This window comes from Eubalaena glacialis, chromosome 2 (assembly GCF_028564815.1).
Source record: "Eubalaena glacialis isolate mEubGla1 chromosome 2, mEubGla1.1.hap2.+ XY, whole genome shotgun sequence".
Classification (NCBI taxonomy): domain Eukaryota; kingdom Metazoa; phylum Chordata; class Mammalia; order Artiodactyla; family Balaenidae; genus Eubalaena; species Eubalaena glacialis.
The window spans coordinates 128,275,197-128,297,610 of record NC_083717.1 but is presented as its reverse complement, the minus strand read 5'-3'; the positions used below and the strand labels follow the sequence as shown (position 1 = coordinate 128,297,610).

Sequence of the window (22,414 nt, the reverse complement as noted above, 5' to 3'; positions counted from 1 at the left end):
CTGAGGAAATATGACTGTCAAAGCTCAGACTTCCAAAGATTATCATAAATATAAAGCCCTCCCTAACTTTAGCTACAGATTGATCATTTCAGATGATGTATTAGATGTCTATAATATCTGAATACTTAATTACCTTAATTGCTCACAGATGCTTTTAACTTTTATGTCTCTGACACCGTAACTTAAACCACATTTCACTTGGCAATGGTATGATATAATAATACTCATACAAGTCCCTCTCCATCACTAGGCAGGTAAATGGAAATTTAGCATTTGTTGTCCTATTGCATATATAAGCATAGAGGCCAAAAGACAAAATCACGAACCAATGGAATTATGCCCATCCAAAATGAGAATTTTCATTAATGTTTCTTGGCCGGAATACTCTTCAGCTGCATAGAATGTTTTAAATAGCCTAATAGAAATAGGATACAGATACCCTATTCTCCCTTTAGTAAGCTGTATTTTTAATCATTTTTAAAGAAAATACATATGTGGAGAACAGGATTACATTTGTTGGTCATCTTTTATTTAAGCCACCCCAAAGAGCCCAAAGGATAGGACTAGATAGAGCTTTGGTCAGTTTCCATGGTGACTGGCAAAGAGCCCCGTCACATTCCAGATAACATTCCAGCATAAATTTGAGAGCAAGACTGTTCCAGGGTTTGGAGAAACCTTATGTGTCTTATTCTATTCAGGAAAAATCTAAACAGAGAGCAACCCTATCTCCATGCAGGGCATCTAGGCTGCCTTCCAAGACTACCTGAGTACCTTCCTACCTTAATTTCAGAACGTTACATTGTTTAAGAGCCACAGACAGTAAACCAACTAGTCATTTATTGCTCTTACAAAATCCTAGCTTGTTATCTGTCCTGACAATAATAAAATCATCTTTTAAAGGAACAGTAGGATAGAGCTCTTCCTTCCAGCTCAGTTGAAAAATAGGTGGTTGTACTTTATTACTCAAGTAGAAAATGCTGCCTGCTCTCTTTAAGCGGCCAGTTCAGACGTTTATAGACGTACAAAAGAGACTTATGTCCTTTTGGAAGACAAGAGAGGAGAGAGACTTTCTGAAGAAGCTTCTTAAGGATAATAGCTAAAGAACTATTTAAAACATCAATCCATTTTCTGTAAAATTGGTTGATGTGGTTAATTTGGCAAGGCATTTGAGAGATGAAGGAGGAAGCAAGAACACAGTGAGAGGTTCAAGCTTATAATTATTTTGTCTTATTACACCAACAATAAATAAAGACTCTTTAAAAGTTTTTCCCTTTCATCTGAATGCTCATTGACCCATTTCTGCACAGCAGTGCTAACCCCAGCCCTTTCACACAGTGCAACTGCCAAAAGTGAACTATCACATGTTCCTGACCAAAAAGAAACAGGCTGGAACAAAATCCGTAATGTGAAATATTGCAAGGCCAAAACTGAAGCTTTAAAATGCCACAATCGAAAACAATACTGTTCTGATTTCAACTTTGTTCTCATAGTTTTTAACCTTATCAAAGCTTCTTTTAAATCTAATCCTTGCTCACTTCCCTAAGTTTTCTGGCACACAATAATAATATTTCAAGTATAAGTTTTTTGGTTTTGTTGTATATGTTTTAACTGAAATAAAATGTCAATACACAGAATGTAAACTCCCTCACTTCAAAGCTTCTCTAAGCATAACTCTCCCAAGGCAAAAATGTCTCCCTGGTAATTTTATAAACATTTTAGAAAGCCCAGTAACTCATTCAAACCTTTAGAGAATTCCACCAAAGTGTAATCTGTTTTCAATCACCTAGCAAGCATTTACTGAGTATATAATGATAGGCCAAGCAATAGTGGCAGATGATTTAAGACATAGTCCCTGACCTTGTGGAAGCTATGGTCATTCTAATGGCAGGAGATAAACATATGAACTAATGAGGAAGAAGTGACATTATTTGAAGCCACTAAGAAGGCTTCAGAGAGGAAGTGATTGCCAACATGAGACCTGAAGAATGAAAGGAACTGGGCAAAGAAAGCAAGGAAGACAGTTATTGCAAAGGAGCAGCTGAAGCAAAGCCAACTGCAGAGTGGAAATTTAGGTAGACCCAACCTTTAAGAAATAAATTAAGCAATTTGGACATAGACCTGTATGCAATAAGAACTATCCTACAATCAATGTAAGGAATCATTATTTAATTCAAGGTGGGAGAGATTATATAGAGCAATTAAGAGGTTACAGAAAACTCCTCTAAGTGAAAGGTAATAAAATTCTTACCTAAGTTCATGATAATGGAGAAAGGGAGACATTTCTCAAATTTAAAAAGGCCAGCACTTAGTAACTGATATATAAAAGTGAGTGGGTTTGGAGAAATAAAAGAAACATCACAGATCTGGTGTGATGTTTTTAAAACACGGCCACATATTTACTAATACCCCTCCCATTAGGAAGTGAGGTCTATGTCTCCTCCCCCTTGAATCTGGGAAGGCACGTGAGTCCTTCAATCCAGAACCTAGCCTGACAACCAAGGCTAGGTCACAAAAGGCCATACAGCTTCCTCCTTATTCAATGGGACATTAACTCTCGAAGCCCTGAGCCACCATGTAAGAAGTCCAACTGCACTGAGGTGAAGAACGCTGTGAAGAAGCCCTTGCAATATGGAGAGGCCATGTAAAGGCACTCCAATTAACAATCCCAGCTAAGCTCAGCCTTCAAATCATCCCAGTCCAAGTACCAAGCATGTGAGTGAGGAGCCCCAGATAATTCCAGTTCTTAGCCATTTGTATCTTTCCTGGTGAAGCCCCAGTCATCAGAGAACAAAGACAAGCCATCCCGGCTGTGCTCTGTCCAGAATCTTGTCCCATAGAATCTGTGAGCAAAATAAAATGGTTGTTGCATTATATGACTAAGTTTAGGGTAGTCTGCTACACATCAATAGATAACTGAAATGGGTAATGGTAACATATAAGTGAATTATCAAAGAATACAGGAACAGGAGGTTTAGAAGAGGAAGAAAATTATGTGGTTCCATTTCGATAATTTAAATCTGACATATCTGTAGAACACCAAATGGAGATGCTGAGCAAACTACTGAAAATAAGGGTCTGGATCTTTAAAAAGAGATAGATGATGAAGAAGCAGTATATGAAGACAAAGGGAAGACATGTAGGTATGAGGGAAAAAATTTTTAAATATAGGAATGGAGCAATATGCAAAGTTAGAGAGGAAACTGAAAGGGTCAGAGAAAGAGAGAAGAATCAAGAGAATGATGTAAAAGCCAGACAAAGATTCTCTAAGATGTCAGCCCCTGTGGTCAGCAGTATCAAATGTGGCAGGAAATCAAGTAGAATCAAGCAATTTGGACAGAGACTATATATTTGGTGGATAGTTGGTAACTACAAGAGGAAATTCAACAGCATGGTAATAAGAAGTCAAATTACAGAAGTCGAGAAATAAATGAGAATTGGGTAAACTGACACAGCCAGCGTAGACTACTCTCTCAAATATGGCTGTAATGGGAAAGTCAGAGGGGGCAGAAGCTTGAGGGGACCCAGGGGCTAAAGAAGATCTGCTGATTCATTCACTCACCCAACAAAGACACATTTATATTTTTCAGTGTGTATGAGTAAGATGAGTAGACCTCTAGACCAAGGGGAAGGAATTAGTAATGATAAACTGAAGATAACCAAAAGGAATGAATGAGTCAAATCCTAGGATCAAGAGTTCAGGTAGAAGTTTCAGGTCTGAAATCTCTTTCTCTGATGCAGGAGGGGAAGGAGGTCATGATGACCATAGAAAGATACACTTGATAGAGGGAGAGAATAGTAAATAAGTCACCAATGAAAAGTCCATTTTTCACCTTGAATAGGAGGCAAGACCATGTGCTGGGAGTGAAGAAACTGGAATGTGGCAGACAGCTTGAAAATGGGAAGGATTTGGAGGAGCATCTGTGGTAAATGAGAAAAGAAGCAGACTGGAGACAAGTCAAGGCATACAGAGATCCTGGCTCCAGCTGAAATGACAATCTCCCAAACAAGCACTCAGGCTGTAAATTAACTAAGATGAGGACAGGGGCAGGGCTTTTTCAGCTCTGTATCCCCATGTCAAGCAGAGCACCTAGGAGATGACAGGCCCTCAACAAATGTTTGATGAATGAATGAATGAACAAACCTATATATGAAGGAATAAGATAAAAGTACTTCATTGGAAATCTATTCATTCTTTTAATTGATTACAAACTGATAATCCCCCATGAATGTATGTATGAATATGTGTAGCTATTACAATTATCAAATATTTGCAAGAAAAGTCATTATAAATAAATTTATTTATAACTGTTATAAATAAATCCATTTCTTATCCTAAAAGAAATTCTTAGTTTTAATAAAGACTTTTGCTCTAGTTACAAACGTATCTTCTGAGTCTCTCTCCTCAGTAAATGTCAAAATTTGTGAATTCAAATTCACTTATAAAACACACTTCTTACCAAGAATTACTTTTGAATTGAAGAACAAAAAGGAGCAAAAATAATGATTTTGCAATTGTTCCTTCTGGATCTCTCGCCCTAGTTTCCCCTCTAGCTTTAAAATAGCTATATTTTAAACACTAATGGTGTACCCTTCCTCCAAAATGGCTAACCATAATAACAAAACAAAATATTTTTTTCATAAGAAATGTATACTACTACCAAGCTATGATAAAAACATTAAGAATAGGTTGCTTTAATATAGAGCAATTCTTTTACAACACTGGCATTAAAGAAAAGATGAGCCCAATCTTACAAACTTGAACTAAGTAGTATTCATCAGGATTTCCCATTAATTGTGAGAAACAGTTTCATCCATATTTAACCCAAATTCACATCATAACTAATATTCCAGATTATAATAATGTGTCCAGGCTGGTATTTGGAGTACTAGAACAGCTTAATAAGAGGAGCTCTTATTGGCACTTACTATGTGCCAGACACTGTGCTAAGTGCTTTATATGCATTATCTCTTTTAATACTCACAGCCTTAAGAGGTAGGTACAGGCAAAAGTTATACAGTTTGCAAAAGGCAGAGCCAGAATCAAGCCCAGGTCTGTATGACATCAAAAAGCTAGAATGTTAACTGCTATACACATAACTATTAATGAAGAAAATCACAGTGGTTTTTTTTTGGTTTTTTTGTTTGTTTGTTTGTTTTTTTAATCACAGTGTTTTAAGTGGCGGTACATAACATGTTCTGTTCCCAGGATCACTGAACTTTTCAAAAACCAAAACCTAAATCTTGAACTAAAACTTCCCAGTTTTTCCTAACACGATCACAGAACTTCAAAGGCTTAAGATAATCTTAATTATGTTTAAAGAGCCATTCATAATAATTTGTGAAAAAGAGCAGGACGTCTGCAAAGAATAAGTATAAAGACATTATGTGATCATGGGGAAAAAATAAATATTTTGAGATAAACATCAATGGAAAAAACTAACCAAAGAAACACAAACTCTTTGAAGATAATACTACTTTCTTTTCCATCTTTCAGTCCAATTAAAATTCTACTTAATGATTCATTCTAGCAATGCAAAATAAGTAAAAACTTAAAATAAGTTTTTGTTAAAATAGTCAAGTAAGTAAAATGCCTATCAACTTTTATTTTGAGATATTACTTGCAAAAAGATTTTATTTAGCTACAATACTAAAAGTGACTTAGAACTTACTATGTATCAGCCATTGTGCTAAGCACTTCACATTATCCCACTTAGATTTTAATTTCACTTGCTCAGGGGAAAAAAAAGACATAATTTAGCATTGAACAAACGATAGCTTATCCAACACTTAGAATCTACCACATATATGAAATATATAAGTATATATATTCACAACCACTCTTCACTTAACATGTTCCACTATCATTACCAACATTTACCAAGAGCCTACTATATTCCATCACTGGACTAGGCACTGAGGATAAAAAAAGGGAACAAGACCAACAGCATTGGCCCTAAAAGGTTCACAGACTAGCACAGGAGTTAAACAAGTAAACAAACCTCTAAAATAATGTGGGAATTACTAGTCCTTTCCTCAAAGCATCATAGCAGAGAAAATGGAGAGCAGGAATCACCTCATAGAAGATCCATAATAAGGGTCTGAATAAGACAGTGGCATTAAGGAATTAAATGAGAAGACATATTCTAGAAAGTTTTGAGTGGTAGAAGCAGCAGTAACAGGTGACTGATTTGGAGGTGAGAGGGAACCACATGACCCTCATAGGACAAAGACAGTTATAGGAAAGAAGAGATTGGTTTTACACATGCTGAGTTTGAACGTTTGTAAAGCATTCAAGTGTACATCTACAGTAGATGAGAGAGCCAGGTCTGGCACCCAGGAGAGATATCCAGGCTGCTGATGCATCTGGAATCCAGGGCACATGGGTAGTAACTGGGGCAGTGGGAAAAGATGAGATTACTGGATAGAGTTTAAAATGAGAAAAGGGCCAAGTAGAATCATGGAGCACACTACCTTTTAAGAAACAGGAAAAGAACAGTGTGCAGGCCACCAAGCCACAAGAAGCCCTCGCATCCCACAGCACTCCTCAAAAACCAAAGCAAAACCAAACAAAACTTTGCACTTACATACTATGAAACCCATCTATGCACTCAAATCATCCATGTAGCAAACATTTGTTGTCTATTTCCTAAGTCATAAATCACTGTGCTAGCTGCTAAGGATAGCCAAGAATGAAGACGACACAGTTCTGAATCATAAGAATCTAGACAACATAGGAGCGGTATAACAAGTAGGTTAAGAGCACAGTATCTAGGCTGCATTCAAACCTGGCTCTGCCATTCACTTCCTGGGTGAGCTTGGGCAAAATACTTAGCCTCCAGGTGCTTCTGCTTCTTACCTACAACAGGGATCATAGTAGTATCTATTCCTATATGGTTGCTATGAAGAATAAATGAATTAAGAACCATGTCATGAGGAACAGTGCTTGACATATTATAAATGTTCAATAAATGTTAGTTTTATTATTTGTTATTATAAAAATGGCCAGAATGGCTACATGGGTACATAATAATAGTACCAATAAATAGTGCTATTGGATTTCACAAGATGGAAAAAAGACCCTCACTTGGAGGGAATTCAGGGGAGCACTTCACTAAGCTGCCTCTCAGGGTAAGGCTAGCTCATACAGTGCCTCAGTGTGAATTAGAAAGCGGTCCGCGGGTGCACCTGAAGAGGAGGGTAGCCTGGATTTCTGTCATCACTCGATTCCCTTGACAAGTACTCTTGGGCAGGATATAACCAGCACAGCCATACATGGCAGCCTGGAGGACAGGACGTGTAAAGCTGAAGAAGATGTAGAGAACGCTCCAGTAGAAACATAGAAGAAAGGCTGTAAGCTATCAAGAACATAATATATCCAAGCCCAAACTGGCAACAGCAAGTAACCCAGACTTGCTAGAGCACAGGGACCATTTAGAAGAGCTGAAGACAAACCCAGAAAGGTGGATGGGAGCCAGATCATAGAGGATCTTGAATCCCAGCAAAGGCATTCAGCAGTGACTCTGAGTGGGGGGAAAATGAGGTTCCAGTGGTGCTTAAGTAAGAGTAATCTGGCATTATGTACTGAATGGATTTGAGCTTGGGCAGGTAAGAGGTCATTGCAGTGGTCTGCTGGTCTGTGAGTCCCTCAAAGGGGCTTATTCATTTCTATGTCTTATTCATTTCTAAATCCTCCAAAGTAGCAAAGTGCTTGGGAAGGAGTAGGCACTCAATAACTGTTTGAGGTATAATTGAATAAGTGAGCCAAAAAGAAGTAATGTGACCCTTAATTAGAGTGGGAACAGTGAAAATAGAAAGATACATATTGGAAAAATATTGCAGAGACTAAAAAAGTTTATTTGCTGGCTGATGAAATGTGACAAGGATAGGGCAGAATCAATAAAGACTGTAAAACTGATAAATACTAAGTGCACTGCATTACAGGGTTCTGTGAGAGGCAAATACAATTATGTTCACGAACATGCTCTATGAAAAAAGACTGCTTTTCTCTGGAATAAAAGTTAGTCACCTTAGACAGAAACACTATTATATTTGACCTTGAACACAGCTCATCATTTTAAGACATTTATCTTCCTCTTGTCTTTACTAGATTATAAAAACTTTAAGAGTACACAGTGTGTCTACTCTGTTATAAAGCACAATAAAATCTTATTAAGTGTTGCTTTAATTTATACTTACTCACAGGAGAAACTATTATTAAACCTAATTCAGCTATAAACCACCAAAATACACAAACACAGACATACACAGAGATATATACACTTATATGATTATATATACACACACAAAACACTGTTTTGTGAATGTAGTCTTAGTAGGCATGTTTACTTTTCTTTATACCCAGGGTGTCTGGCAATGAGTGTTAGAGGCACTCAATAAATGTCTGTTGAACTAAAATGAACAGAAATAAATTGACTTAGGAATCTCACAGAGCTTATCAGTCGTTTCTGGTGACCTTTACCTTTCCCTCTCCAGCTTCAGTGCTCTTCTCAGTGTTTATTAAATTTATACTGTAGAAAAATGAGATCCATAATAAAGGTGGTTAAGAAGACAGAAAAAAGAAAAACTAAAATATATGACTGTCAATATGTATGATCAGTGGGTATGCCAGTAAATGTTTAACAATGGCCCAAGGTGAGGAGGGGAGTCTAATTTTCAGTACTTGCCAATTTCTATGGTTTAAATACTCCCACCATGGCCTATCTCAAGCTAACAACATAATATCAACTGGTTTGCAAAATTCTTGAAAATTTAACAATCAGCTCTCAGAACAAGCATGAGCCAGCTCCAACATACCACGGGATATAATATTTAGATGCATGGCACACATGACATAATCCCAAATTCTACTCTGCAATACTACCTTCTACATCCTCAAAGAAAAGTACAAAGGGCAAGGAAAAGGCAAGGAAAACCCACACCCTATTCCTATAAGGCCTTTACCTCCATCTACAAAGTAGTCTTCTTTTGAACTGGCGTATGATCCAGCCCAGAAATTGCTTTAGCCTAGGCCAGTGACATCCAAACTTTTTTGATCATGCATCCCAATCAGTAAAAAATGTTTAGGTATACAACCTCAATATATGTTAAGATATCCGTTGATATTTTTTATTAGAGCTACTATACTAATTTAGTATAAATTAATAAGTATATACAAAAACATAAATTTTAAAAGATAAAAATCAATAAAAAGAAAAAAGAAAAATTTCCACGTGTGCTCACTCCCTCTTGCGAGAGCACCGGAATCACAACTAACTGCTAAACAATTCTCGACAGGAAGACACTAGAACTCACCAAAAAAGATACCCCACATCCAAAGACAAAGGAGAAGCCACAATGAGATGGTAGGAGGGGCGCAATCACAATAAAATTAAATCCCATAACCGCTGGGTGGGTGACTCACAAACTGGAGAACACATACCACAGAAGTCCACGCACTGGAGTAAAGGTTCTGAGCCCCACGTATGGCTTCTCAAGCTGGGGGTCTGGCAATGGGAGGAGGAATTCCTAGAGAATCAGACTTGGAAGGCTAGGGGGATTTGACTGCAGGACTTCGACAGGACTGGGGGAAACAGAGACTCCACTCTTGGAGGGCACACACAAAGTAGTGTGTGCATCGGGACCCAGGGGAAGGAGCAGTGACCCCACAGGAGACAGAACCAGACCTACCTGCTAGTGTTGGAGGGTCTCCTGCAGAGGCGGAGGAGGCTGTGGCTCACCTCGGAGACAAGGACACTGGCAGCAGAAGTTCTGGGAAGTACCCCTTGTGTGAGCCCTCCTGGAGTCCGCCATTAGCCCCACAAAAGAGCCGGGTAGGCTCCAGTGCTGGGTCGCCCCAGGCCAAACAACCAACAGGGAGGGAACCCAGCCCCACCCATCAGCAGACAAGCAGATTAAAGTTTTACTGAGCTCTGCCAACCAGATCAACACCCAGCTCTACCCACCACCAGTCCCTCCCATCAGGAAGCTTGTCTCTTAGATAGCCTCATCCACCAGAGGGCAGACAGCAGAAGCAAGAAGAACTACAATTCTGCAGCCTGTGGAATGAAAACCACATTCACAGAAAGATAAACAAAATGAAAAGGCAGAGGACTATGTACCAGATGAAGTAACAAGATAAAACCCCAGAAAAACAACTAAATGAAGTGGAGATAGGCAACCTTCCAGAAAAAGAATTCAGAACAATGATCGTGAAGATGATCCAGGACCTCGGAAAAAGAACGGAGGCAAAGATCGAGAAGATGCAAGAAATGTTTAACAAAGACCCAGAAGAATTAAAGAACAAAAAGAGATGAGCAATACAATAACTGAAATGAAAAATACACTAGAAGGAATCAATAGCAGAATAACTGGGGCAAAAGAACGAGGAAGTGACCTGGAAGACAGAATGGTGGATTCACTGTCATGGAACAAAATAAAGAAAAAAGAATGACAAGAAATGAAGACAGCCTAAGAGACCTCTGGGACAACATTAAAGGCAATAACATTCGCAATATAGGGGTCCCAGAAGGAGGAGAGAGAGAGAAAGGACCCAAGAAAATATTTGAAGAGATTATACTCGAAAAATTCCCTAACACGGGAAAGGAAATAGCCACCCAAGTCCAGGAAGCGCAGAGAGTCCCAGGCAGTATAAACCCAAGGAGAAACATGTCGAAACACACAGTAATCAAATTGACAAAAATTAAAGAGAAAGAAAAATTATTGAAAGCAACAAGGGAAAAACAACAAATAACATACAAGGGAACTCCCATAAGGTTAACAGCAGATTTCTCAGCAGAAACTCTACAAGCCAGAAGGGAGTGGCAGGACATATTTAAAGTGATGAAAGGGAAAAACCTACAACCAGGATTACTCTACCCAGCAAGGATCTCATTCAGATTCGATGCAGAAATCAAAAGCATTTCCTCTAAGATCAGGAAAAAGACCAGGATGCCTCACCACTATCATTCAACATAGTTTTGGAAGTCCTAGCCACAGCAAGCAGAGAAGAAAAAGAAACAAAAGGAATACAAATCGGAAAAGAAGAAGTAAAACTGTCACTGTTTGCAGCTGACATGATACTATACCTAGAGAATCCTAAAGATGCCACCAGAAAACTACTAGAGCTAATCAGTGAATTTGGTAAAGTTGCAGGATACAAAATTAATGCATAGAAATCTCTTGCATTGCTATACACTAACAATGAAAGATCAGAAGGAGAAATTAAGGAAACAATCCCATTCACCATTGCAACAAAAAGAATAAAATACCTAGGAATACACCTACCTAAGGAGGTAAAAGACCTGTACTCAGAAAACTATAAGACACTGATGAAAGAAATCAAAGATGACACAAACAGATGGAGAGATATACCATGTTCTTGGATTGGAAGAATCAACATTGTGAAAATGACTATACTACCCAAAGCAATCTACAGATTCAATGCAATCCCTATCAAATTACCAGTGGCATTTTTTACAGAACTAGAACAAAGATCTTAAAATTTGTATGGAGACACAAAAGACCCCAAATAGCCAAAGCAGTCTTGAGGGAAAAATACGGAGTTGGAGGAATCAGACTCCCTGACTTCAGACTATACTACAAAGCTACAGTAATCAAGACAATATGGCACAAAAAAACAGAAATATAGATCAATGGAACAGGATAGAAAGCCCAGAGATAAACCCACGCACATATGGTCAACTAATCTATGACAAAGGAGGCAAGGATATACAGTGGAGAAAAGACAGCCTCTTCAATAAGTGGCACTGGGAAAACTGGACAGCTACATGTAAAAGAATGAAATTAGAACACTCCCTAACACCATACACAAAAAAAACTCAAAATGGATTAAAACCTAAATGTAAGACCAGACACCATAAAACTCTTAGAGGAAAACATGGAAGAACACTCTTTGACATAAATCACAGCAAGATCTTTTTTGATCCAACTCCTAGAGTCATGGAAGTAAAAACAAAAATAAACAAATGGGACCTAATGAAACTTAAAAGCTTTTGCACAGCAAAGGAAAGCATAAACAAGACGGAAAGACAACCCTCAGAATGGGAGAAAATATTTGCAAACGAATCAATGGACAAAGGATTAATCTCCAAAATATATAAACAGCTCATGCAGCTCAATATTAAAAAAACAAACAACCCAATCCAAAAATGGGCAGAAGACCTAAATAGACATTTCTCCAAAGAAGACATACAGATGGCCAAGAAGCACATGAAAAGCTGTTCAACATCACTAATTATTAGAGAAATGCAAATCAAAACTACAGTGAGGTATCACCTCACACCGGTTAGAATGGGCATCATCAAAATATCTACAAACAACAAATGCTGGAGAGGGTGTGGAGAAAAGGGAACTCTCTTGCACTGTTGGTGGGAATGTAAATTGATACAGCCACTATGGAGAACAGTATGGAGGTGCCTTAAAAAACTAAAAATAGAATTACCATATGAGCCAGCATCCCACTACTGGGCATATACACAGAGAAAACCATAATTCAAAAAGACACTTGCACCCCAGTGTTCATTGCAGCACTATTTACAATAGCCATGTCATGGAAGCAACCTAAATGCCCATTGACAGATGAATGGATAAAGAAGATGTGGTACATATATAATAGAATATTATTCAGCCATTAAACGGAACGAAATTGGGTCATTTGTAGAGACGTGGATGGATCTAGAGACTGTCATACAGAGTGAAGTAAGTCAGAAAGAGAAAAACAAATATCGTATATTAACATATATGTGGAATCTAGAAAAATGGTACAGATGAACCGGTTTGAAGGCAGAAATAGAGACACAGATGTAGAGAACAAACGTATGGACACCAAGGGGGGAAAGCGGCGGGGGGTGGGGGTGGTAGTCGGATGAATGGGGAGATTGGGATTGACATGTATACACTGATGTGTATAAAATGGATAACTAATAAGAACCTGCTGTATAAAAAAAATAAAAGAAAATTCAAAAAAAAAAAAGAAAAGATAAATTTCCCTTCCACATTCCAATGGCCTATCTTGCATACCCCTTGGGGTTTACATAACCCAGTTTAGAGATCATAAGGCCAACATTAAAAGTAAAATGAATAACTTCCTGGACCTGTTTCCCCTAGACCAACAAATTAATCTTATTAGATCTTCCCACTCCAATGCTGAAAAGGGGCAAGCACCAACCCAAGGAAGATAGGAGAAAAGAATTAGCAAGGTCTTTGGCAAAGTTGGCCTAAGGACATGGAAGCAACCTAACTGTCCATCAACCGATGAATGGATAAAGAAGATGTGGCACATATATACAATGGAATATTACTCAGCTGTAAAAAGAAACGAAATTGAGTTATTTGTAGTGAGGTGGATGGACCTAGAGTCTGTCATACAGAGTGAAGTACGTCAGAAAGAGAAAAACAAATACCGTATGCTAACACATATATATGGAATTTTTTTTTAAAAATGGTTCTGATGAACCTAGGGGCAGGACAGGAATAAAGACACAGACATAGAGAGTGGACTTGAGGACAGGGCAGGGTGGGGAGGGGTGGGTTGGGGGGGGAGGCGAAGCTGGGATGAAGTGAGAGGGTAGCACTGACATATATACACTACCAAATGTACAATAGACAGCTAGTGCGAGATCAGCTCGGTGCTTTGTGACCACATAGAGGGGTGGTATAGGGAGGGTGGGAGGGAGGCTCAAGAAGGAGGGGATATGCGGATATATGTATACATGTAGCTGATTCACTTTGTTATACAGCAGAAACTAACATGACATTGTAAAACAATTATACTCCAATAAAGATGTAAAAAAGACAAAAGTTGACCTAAGGGTAAGCAGGTCAGAGACCCCTCTTACAATATAAGCTCCATGGAATTAAGACTCCATGGGAATGAATCACTAGATCAGTTCCAAAGACACCATCCTAACTGGAGGTTTTCAGTCCATAAAGTAACATACCCTAGTACCATGTCCCAATAAATGTCCTTGGACATAAGCCATCTATATATATCAGCTCAGGCAATGAGAAGGGCTTGGAGGAACCTTGAGTTTTCCCTAAAGACCAAACATGTCCTCTAAATAAGTGTAATATTAATAACATCTTAAGTTGGGCAATACAGATTATAAGACTACGCCAGATACATATAAATCATATATTTATATATGATTTATCTTCTTTTCTATACACAGGCAGTCCTCTGGCAGATCACAATTTAAGCCAAACATGCTGCTCCCAAATCAAAAACACTATTAATCAAGTATACATGCTGTATAAAAGTGATCTTTCCTAAGTATATATAAATTAAGGAGACAAGACAATAGCCAATTGTAAAACACTGTATTATGTCAGATTATCTTTGAGTTCCATAGCATGCTGCTCAAATTTCCTGGCTTTCTTCTTTTTAATTTCTAAACTAACTTTGCTACAAAATATCAAGAAATGAAAAAAAAAAACCTTCATCCAGATAACAGAATACTTAAGCCCTTCCTAAAGTAGATTTTACAAACATATTAAAAAACACTTAAAGGACACTAAAATGCTTTCTGAAAAAGTGGCCCAGGGAAAAACATTGCTTTTCCTTCCTTGTTGCCAATTTCCCTGTCATACATCTAAAGGATTAAATATGAAGCTGACCATCCCTGCTCCCTGAAAGGGAAAAAAAAAGAAAAGAGAAAAAAAAAAATCTGAGCTACCATCTCATCAAAACTAGCAACATCTAACATGAAGGAATCAACCCCTTTTTAACTATTCTTTTCATCCTTTGATCGTTTCTTATATAGTTACTTCACATTGTCTTAAGAATCAAAGCTTTGGCTGAAATGATAACCAAATTAAAAGATCCTCACACCTATGAATTTATTTACTTCTCATCCGTTGAATTTTCCTTGTTTCCTCCCTTCTTTAAGGAAGATGGGGTCCCTTCTCCAAGATAACTAAGTACTCTAATAAAAACTATTTTTTAAAAAGTATTACTGGCGGGACTTCCCTTGTGGTCCAGTGGTTAGGACTCTGAGTTTCCACTCCAGGGGGCAACGGTTCGATCCCTGGTTGGGGAACTAAGATCCCACATGCTGCAGGGCGCAGCCAAGAAAAAAAAAATATTACTGGCTTTTATTTCAATAAGGTTGCCTAATCATACATGAATATCTCTCTTCCAAATTCCCATTGAAACAAGAGAAAAAATAGCTTAAAACTAAATTAAAAATATAATCACACTGGAAAACAAAAAAGGATGCCATTAGCAATTTAGAGTTTTAAAAAACTCTACATCCATGGTTCTGAAACTTTAGCATGCATCAAAATCATCTAGAGGGCTGATTAAAACACAGACTATAGGACTCCACCTTCAGGGTTTCTGATTCAGGAGGTCTGGGACTCAAGATTTTGTATGTTTAACAAGTTCCCAGGTGATGCTGATTCTGCTGGTCTGAGGACCACATTATAAGAACCACCATGCTAAGTAAATAGAGATCATTAAAAGGAACATTTTTTATTAATTCTAATTAGCATCCTCAGAGAGACTCAAACGAATGGTGCAACCTTTTTTTTTTTAAGTGGATAGCAATTGGAAAATAAAACAGTTCTGGAAAACTGGAAAAAATATCATTTCCAAATTAAAAATAAAAATTGGAAGGGCTAAATAACAACTACAACCCAATATAGCAGTGTGGAAAATGGTCTAAGACATCTTCCAAAACACAGAGCAAAAGACAAAGAGATGGAAAATATGAGAGAAAAATTAACAAGCATGAAGGGTCAATATCTACCTAATAGGTTTCTGGAGAAAGAACAAACACATTACAAAAAGTAATCAATGAAGAAATTTTCCCTAAGCTGAAAAAGACTCAAGCCTTGTACTGCTTGGCCAATTTCCAAACAGGTAAAAAAATGTAAAGCCAACAACCAGACACATATTTGTGACATTTCTAAACTTAAAAGACATAAAGAAAACTCTTAAAAAAGCTTTAAAGGGAAAAACACAGGTTATTACAAAGCAATATGAATCAGACTAGCATGAGACATCTCATTAGCATGCTAGAAGAAAATGGAATATTGTTTTCAAGGTTCAGAGAGGAAATTATTGTAAACCTGGAATTCTACATCTAGTCAAACTATCATATATTAAGGCAAAATAAAGACATCTTCAGAAATTTAAGAACTAAGAAAATTGACTTCCTGTATCAGTTTCCTACTCCTACTGTAAGAAGTTATCACAGAAGTTCAAAATAGGTTTCAGTGAGCTAGAATTAAGGTGCTGAGAGGATTACATACCTTTTGGAGGCTCTAAGGAAAAAGCCATTTCCTTGCCTTCTGTAGCTTCTAGAGGCTGCCTGAATTCCTTGACTAGTGGTCCCCTTCCATTTTCATCATCATTATTAAATATAACCAATACTTATGGCAGATTTTTGAGTTCCTTAAAGACATGCAAATGACTAGAGCTACACTATATGCCAGACAGAGTAAATGAAAAACATCAGTATGCTCTTAATCATTGCCTTAAAAAACATTTTAATAAATTAGTATTTCTATTAATAAACACCTACCGAATCATTCGCTGATAAAGCAAGTGCAAGGTTCACTGTAAGAAACAAAAAAGTAATTAAATTTAGTAACTTTCCTTCTACTAAAATTCATTTTGTCTTTTAATATGTTCAATGTAACAACCAAGGCAAATAAAGTTTTAACATATCTCCATTACAAAAAACAAGGACATGGAGCGAATACAGAAAGTAAAAAACACAAAAAAGAAAGTAACATTTCAACATAAACAGTAGATGCCCGCCCCAAAATTATCACTTTAAATAATCCATTTATCATCTGTTACAATTGTGTTTAAATAATCCAAGTTTTTTTAAAATGATGTTAATGGTATATATCATTCAATTATTTTCAAAAATATATTTTGCAGAAAAATTACCTACTTATTAATAAATAAAAAAGGATGTGATCCTATTGCTTTTTAAAAATAAATGCTGGTAACGCAGGAATTCCAAATATCTAACTCACAAATACCCCGCAAATGAAAGGTTGGACCAGTGAGCAGAGGGAAGAGAGGAAGGTGAAACGCAAGGCAGTGAAACATTTTCCCAAAAGTGCCTATTGTTAGTGAATCCCAAAGACATAAAGGGGGAAAGGAGTAGTCCCCAAAACCACCTTTAGCCCAGCAATAAGGATATGCTACATCTGAGATGAAAAAGAGGTCCAAAAGTAACACATTCCCAAAACTGATAAATAAATAGACCCTCATACTGTGGATCACAATTCCTTACAGAACAGTGTTATAAATGATGCCGATATTGTTTCCTTTCAAGTATTTAAGAGCATAAACTTTCAAGGAAGACCGGGTTCAAACCCCAGTTTCACCACTCTCTGTTTTATAATCTAGAGTAGAATATTTTACCCCAAGCCTGTTTCTTCCTCTATAAAATGAGGTCCTATTTCATAACTGTGTGAGAATTAAATCAAATACTATATGTATTATAGTATTATGCCTAAGGCACGGCACTTGACAAATTAATTTTTATAAATTATAAAATAATTCTGAATTTCAGGTTAAACATAACCCAACTTTTAGGCAGAAACTTTTAGAGGGTAATTCATTTTAATGTGAGGGTCTTTCTGCATTTACACAATAGAATCACAGAGTATGTCTGTATTAATCAAATGTCATCATTTTAATCCAAAATATCTCCAGCATACATATTCAAATAGGAAGTATTTTGAGATAGTTTGGAACAGGAATGAATACATATAATGGAAAGAAATAGAATACCAACAGAGTTACATAGAAATAATCTATTTCTAAGGTTTATGTATGCAGATAGAGCTGTTATGAAACAATATAGGCCAATTATTTGGGACAAGTGGTATGATGCTAACAAAGAAAAAAAAGCAAGGAAGGGACACTTACTGAAGCACTTATGTGTCAAACACTATACATTTTCTCATATATTTTCCTGTCTAACTGCTGTCACATTCCATGGTAAGAGACGATCTTACAACCAAAAACAATAAACAATTTGTTTTAAACAAGTGCTAGCCTACAGACTCAACAAATTATATTGCACAAAACCCAAAGAACTTATGGCTATTATCATGAAAACACTTTCCATCTTTAACCAGTCCAAGTAAACACAGAGCTTGCAAAAAGATTCACACCACTGAATATAGGTAAATGTACTCTGAATTTTCAAAACACAAGTAGAGGTGGATTCTAGAACCCAAAACTAAGAGCTTCCAAATTTTAAAAACAAAATACCAAATAGGTGGATTGTAGGTCCTTAGGAAAGAAAGCCAAAATGTGTAGGATATAGCATAAATTCATTAAGAACAATCACTAATTATTTTTAATAATAATACAGTATCTATCAAATAGTATATTAGGGGTCTATCATAACTACAATACTTAGTAAATCTTAATTTCTTCAAAACATCTGAAAAACTCTTCCACAATTACATTCAGGTCAAAATGGGAAAAAACTGAGCTAATAACACTATACAGTTGGATTTGTAGCTGGTTGTACAACTATAAAACTGCTGCACCTAGGAATTACCAAATATGGCTTTGAGTCAAGACACAAGATCTCTAGTGAAAGTCACAGAACCCTGTACCTGGCCCTTTTTATTTGAAAATGTCATTGGTTTCAATGGAACTAAGGAATTTTAAGGTACATATATGCCCCAACTTTAGGTTACTATCTGAGAAAAAAAAAAAAAAGTTTTAGAGATCTTAGGGGGGCGGGGCAAGATGGAGTAGGTAATTAAGAGGTACAAACTACTATGTATAAAATAAATAAGCTACAAGGAAATATTGTACAACACAGGGAATATATCCAATATTTTATAATAACTATACATGGGCTATAACCTTTAAAAATTGTAAACTATGTTGTACACCTGAAACTTATATAATATTGTACATCAGCTACACTTCAAGTAAAAAAAAAATGCAGAAATTTGAGTCAAAAGCTAAAAAAAAAAATACATACATAAATACATAAAAGATCTTTAACAGTGTAGAACTGTGCCAAAATTAACAAAATGAAATATAATAAGGACGGTTACTTTTTTTAAATCAACTGCAAAAAAGATAGTAGGATAAGACCTGAATTAAGCCATTCCTATTAAAATGATTGAAAATTTTAAATGAGACAACAATAAGACGAGAGCTTTATGACTCCAAATTAATAATACAAGCTGCCTCTGTTGAGTTGAATTGGGAGGAGGGGAGTTACCTTTTACATTATTACACTGAAAATTTTTGTTAGAAATAAAAAGTTTCTTTTGAAAACATCTGGGAATACCTGGTCATTAGTCTTGGATGGTAACTCTTCTATTTCTGGGGGTACTTCTTTTATGGGTTCTGAAAGCAGCATTTCAGTCACAATGAAATCTATAATCAATTTTAAAAAGCCACCAAAAAAAAAATTCCCTGCTCCAGTATATTAATATAAAAGATACAAAGCTTAAAAGATATTTTAAATAATTAAAACATTGTCAAATATTAGATCTATGTTGACTTTATAAATGTTGAAAATTACATTATGGTTAAATGAAAATAAGCCACAATAACGTAAACAATCTCATTGCAACTACTTAGCTATATGTACACTGAAAAAGACTAGAAAAGAACATCAAAGAACAGAAATAAATTTAGTGTTAAACTTACTAAATGTTTAATAATAATAATAACAGCAACCAAATATTGAGTACTTACTATGTATGAGACAGTGGGCTAAGTAGTTAGCTTGTTTAATTAATGTGCATAACCATCCTATGAAAAAGATTATAATCATTGCCATTTTACAGTTAAGTAAACTGAAGATGTGTTGGGCAACCTGACCACCTTTTCCTCAGTTAAGGAGTCAAAGACCTGGCTACATATCTAGTTTTGTCTAACTCCAAAATCTAAGCTCCCAATCACTACCAACTCCTCATCCTAAGGAAGCAGCTGTTAGGAACTTCACAAATGCTTTTTTAAGAACAAAACTATAATTTTAATATTGTGCACTTGCCAGTTGGCATAAAGTCCTAATCAAGATGAGAATTAATATCCTATAATACCTGCTGTAGTAGACTTTCCAACTCCACCCTTTCCAGAAGCCACAACTATAACTTGTTTAACACCGTCTATTGGTTTCTGCTTTGGAAGTCCTCGAGACATGATTTGTGTTCTTCTTTGTTTTAGGGTCTCACTCTCAGCACCAGAGAACTTAAGAAGAAAAAAAAACAGTTTTAAAACAAGCCATCTCCATTATCACGCTGTAAAAGTAAAAACAATTCGGTATTTGCAATTAACAGGGCTTTCTTTTCTACTCTAATTCTGCTCATCTCCACTATTTAAGCCTTTAGTGTTATTTACCTATTGCTATTGATCACAATTGCAGAGACACATTGTTTAAACTTAAATTTATTTGCCAGGATACGCAGACTTTAAAAATGGAAAGTAAATAAGCTGCCTCTTTCCGGAGTTAAATCCTCCACGTGTTTTCCTTCTCTTTTACCTATTTTCTAAATAAACCAACACTAAGAAAGCAAGTGCAAGTCACACATCCATGTTCTGACCATCTATTTTACGCCCCTCTAAGCCTCGGCCTGGTCCCACTGGGGGCCCGCCTGGAAAGTGGGGACGTCCAGAACTGGGGTCTCACTGAGCCGCCAAGTGGGCAAGTGCCCACGAGGCACTGAAGCGAGTCCTCGGCAAGAGGCAATTGCAGAGCACCCGCAGCCCTGGCGCCCCAGAGTCTCGGACCCGCCCGCCTCCACCTGCTCTGCAGCACCACGGACCTGACGCCCCCAAACCAACACTCGGCTTCCCCCAAGCGGGACACAGGCCCCGCTGTAGTCCCGAAGCGACGCCCCCCGAAAAAGCAGCAAACGCTGCCAAGTCCCCATGACGCAGAATGCTGCCTTGAGCCCAACCCGGAAACCGTCGCGGCAAGCGCTGGGTGATGACGTCACATGGCAACGCTCGGCTTCCTCTCCTTAACGACTAGCCTCCTTTGAGTTTCTTCAACCCAGGAATACAACTTGTTGTCGTGATCTCGTCTGTAGCCAGGTACAAACATTTTACAGCGTTTTACCAAATGTTTGTGAAGCATTTTCACGTACCTCCTCTAATTTGGCCCTCACGGAAGTTCTGGAGTAGGTAGGTAGGAGACTCTTATTAGGATCCTCTTTTCATAGGTAAGAAAACTGAGACTTAGAAAGTTTAGAAAAGTGACCCAACTGAGAAGTAGGAAATGGTGGAAGTTAAAAATGACTCCAGGCGTTGTCACAGCGCAGAATATAGTCACTTAAACACTGCCACTGTTAAGGATTTTATCTTCTTTTTTCCCCTTGAGTGATCTACAGTAATAGTCGGCTTTGTGTTGACATTTACTGCTGTGTTGCTGATAATTCTCTGAGAGAGAAGTCGGGGTGCTTTGCTAGGGTCGAAAAAGTTTAACTAAATCAGAAAGCGGGTCTAATGAAGCAAATTTCACTCAAGAAGCAACTTAAGTGAGACAAAGCTTGAGGAAGGAGATGGAATTCATCCAGGTAAAAGGAAGGACATATCCCTACATTCAAAGAAGGTGAGAGTGAAGGAAATCGCTTTAGGAGAGAAAGCTGGAAAGCTGATACAGGAACCCAGACCCAGCAAAAGAATCATTTAGGGTGTAGAGTGGTTTACCTTCGCATATTCTCCACAATATTTTCTAAGGTTGATTTTCATTTCTTTTATGTGCTTATCTGCAGAGAGTTTCTTGTGTAATCATTCAGTTTATTTTGCTCTAATCTGATCTTTAATTTCCTTAGTTTTAATACAGGCATAACATATCAACCTCAAAGAATTATTGTAAGAATTAAATGAAATATTACCAGCAATACACATTCAATTTAGTAAGCAGTGAAAAGAATTTTCAGTTCCTTGCTTTTTCTCCCCCAATCTCACAACTTTGTCACTTCATTCAGCTTTCGTCTTCTTACATTAGGTTTAAGACTCTTACTTATTGTTTTATATCACTTTCTTATTTTTTTATTTTGTGATGTGCTTTCACAGTTAATTTTATCAATTTTTAAATTTGCATCTGCTCAATTTTTATAAATTATAAGCCAAAAAAATAGGGCTAAGGGGAAATAGCTGTCAGAATAATCCATTTACTAAACAAGAAATACTGAATATCTCTTTCTCTCCAGGTAGCTTTTCGAGTTCTTCCAGAATTCTACCAAAGATTCATTCATTTAACAAATATTTATTGAGCAACTATTATGCACCAAGCACTACCCTAATCTTAGGGTTTTCAATACTAAACCTGACATAATCTTTCCACTCAATGACTTTACAATCCAGTGCAAGAGACAGAATAAGTTAACAAACAATTACAGTATGGTGTGATAAGTATAGGAGAAAATCACTGAGTGATACAAAAGT

General features: G+C 37.0%; 1 protein-coding gene across 2 annotated transcripts in view; it reads right to left on the bottom strand.

Annotated features, from left to right (window-relative positions):
* The window catches only part of NUBPL (NUBP iron-sulfur cluster assembly factor, mitochondrial), a 252,526-nt gene extending 231,593 nt beyond the window's left edge, over nt 1-20,933 (bottom strand). For both annotated transcript variants that reach the window (XM_061182427.1, XM_061182428.1), the window contains exons 1-3: nt 20,788-20,933; nt 20,065-20,212; nt 16,545-16,579 (exon numbers count right to left, since the gene is read on the bottom strand). In XM_061182427.1, the coding sequence (XP_061038410.1) occupies nt 16,545-16,579; nt 20,065-20,212; nt 20,788-20,895 (291 nt within the window). In that variant the 5' untranslated portion in view covers nt 20,896-20,933. The remainder of the gene's footprint in view (nt 1-16,544; nt 16,580-20,064; nt 20,213-20,787) is intronic.
* Nucleotides 20,934-22,414: the final 1,481 nt, after the last annotated feature.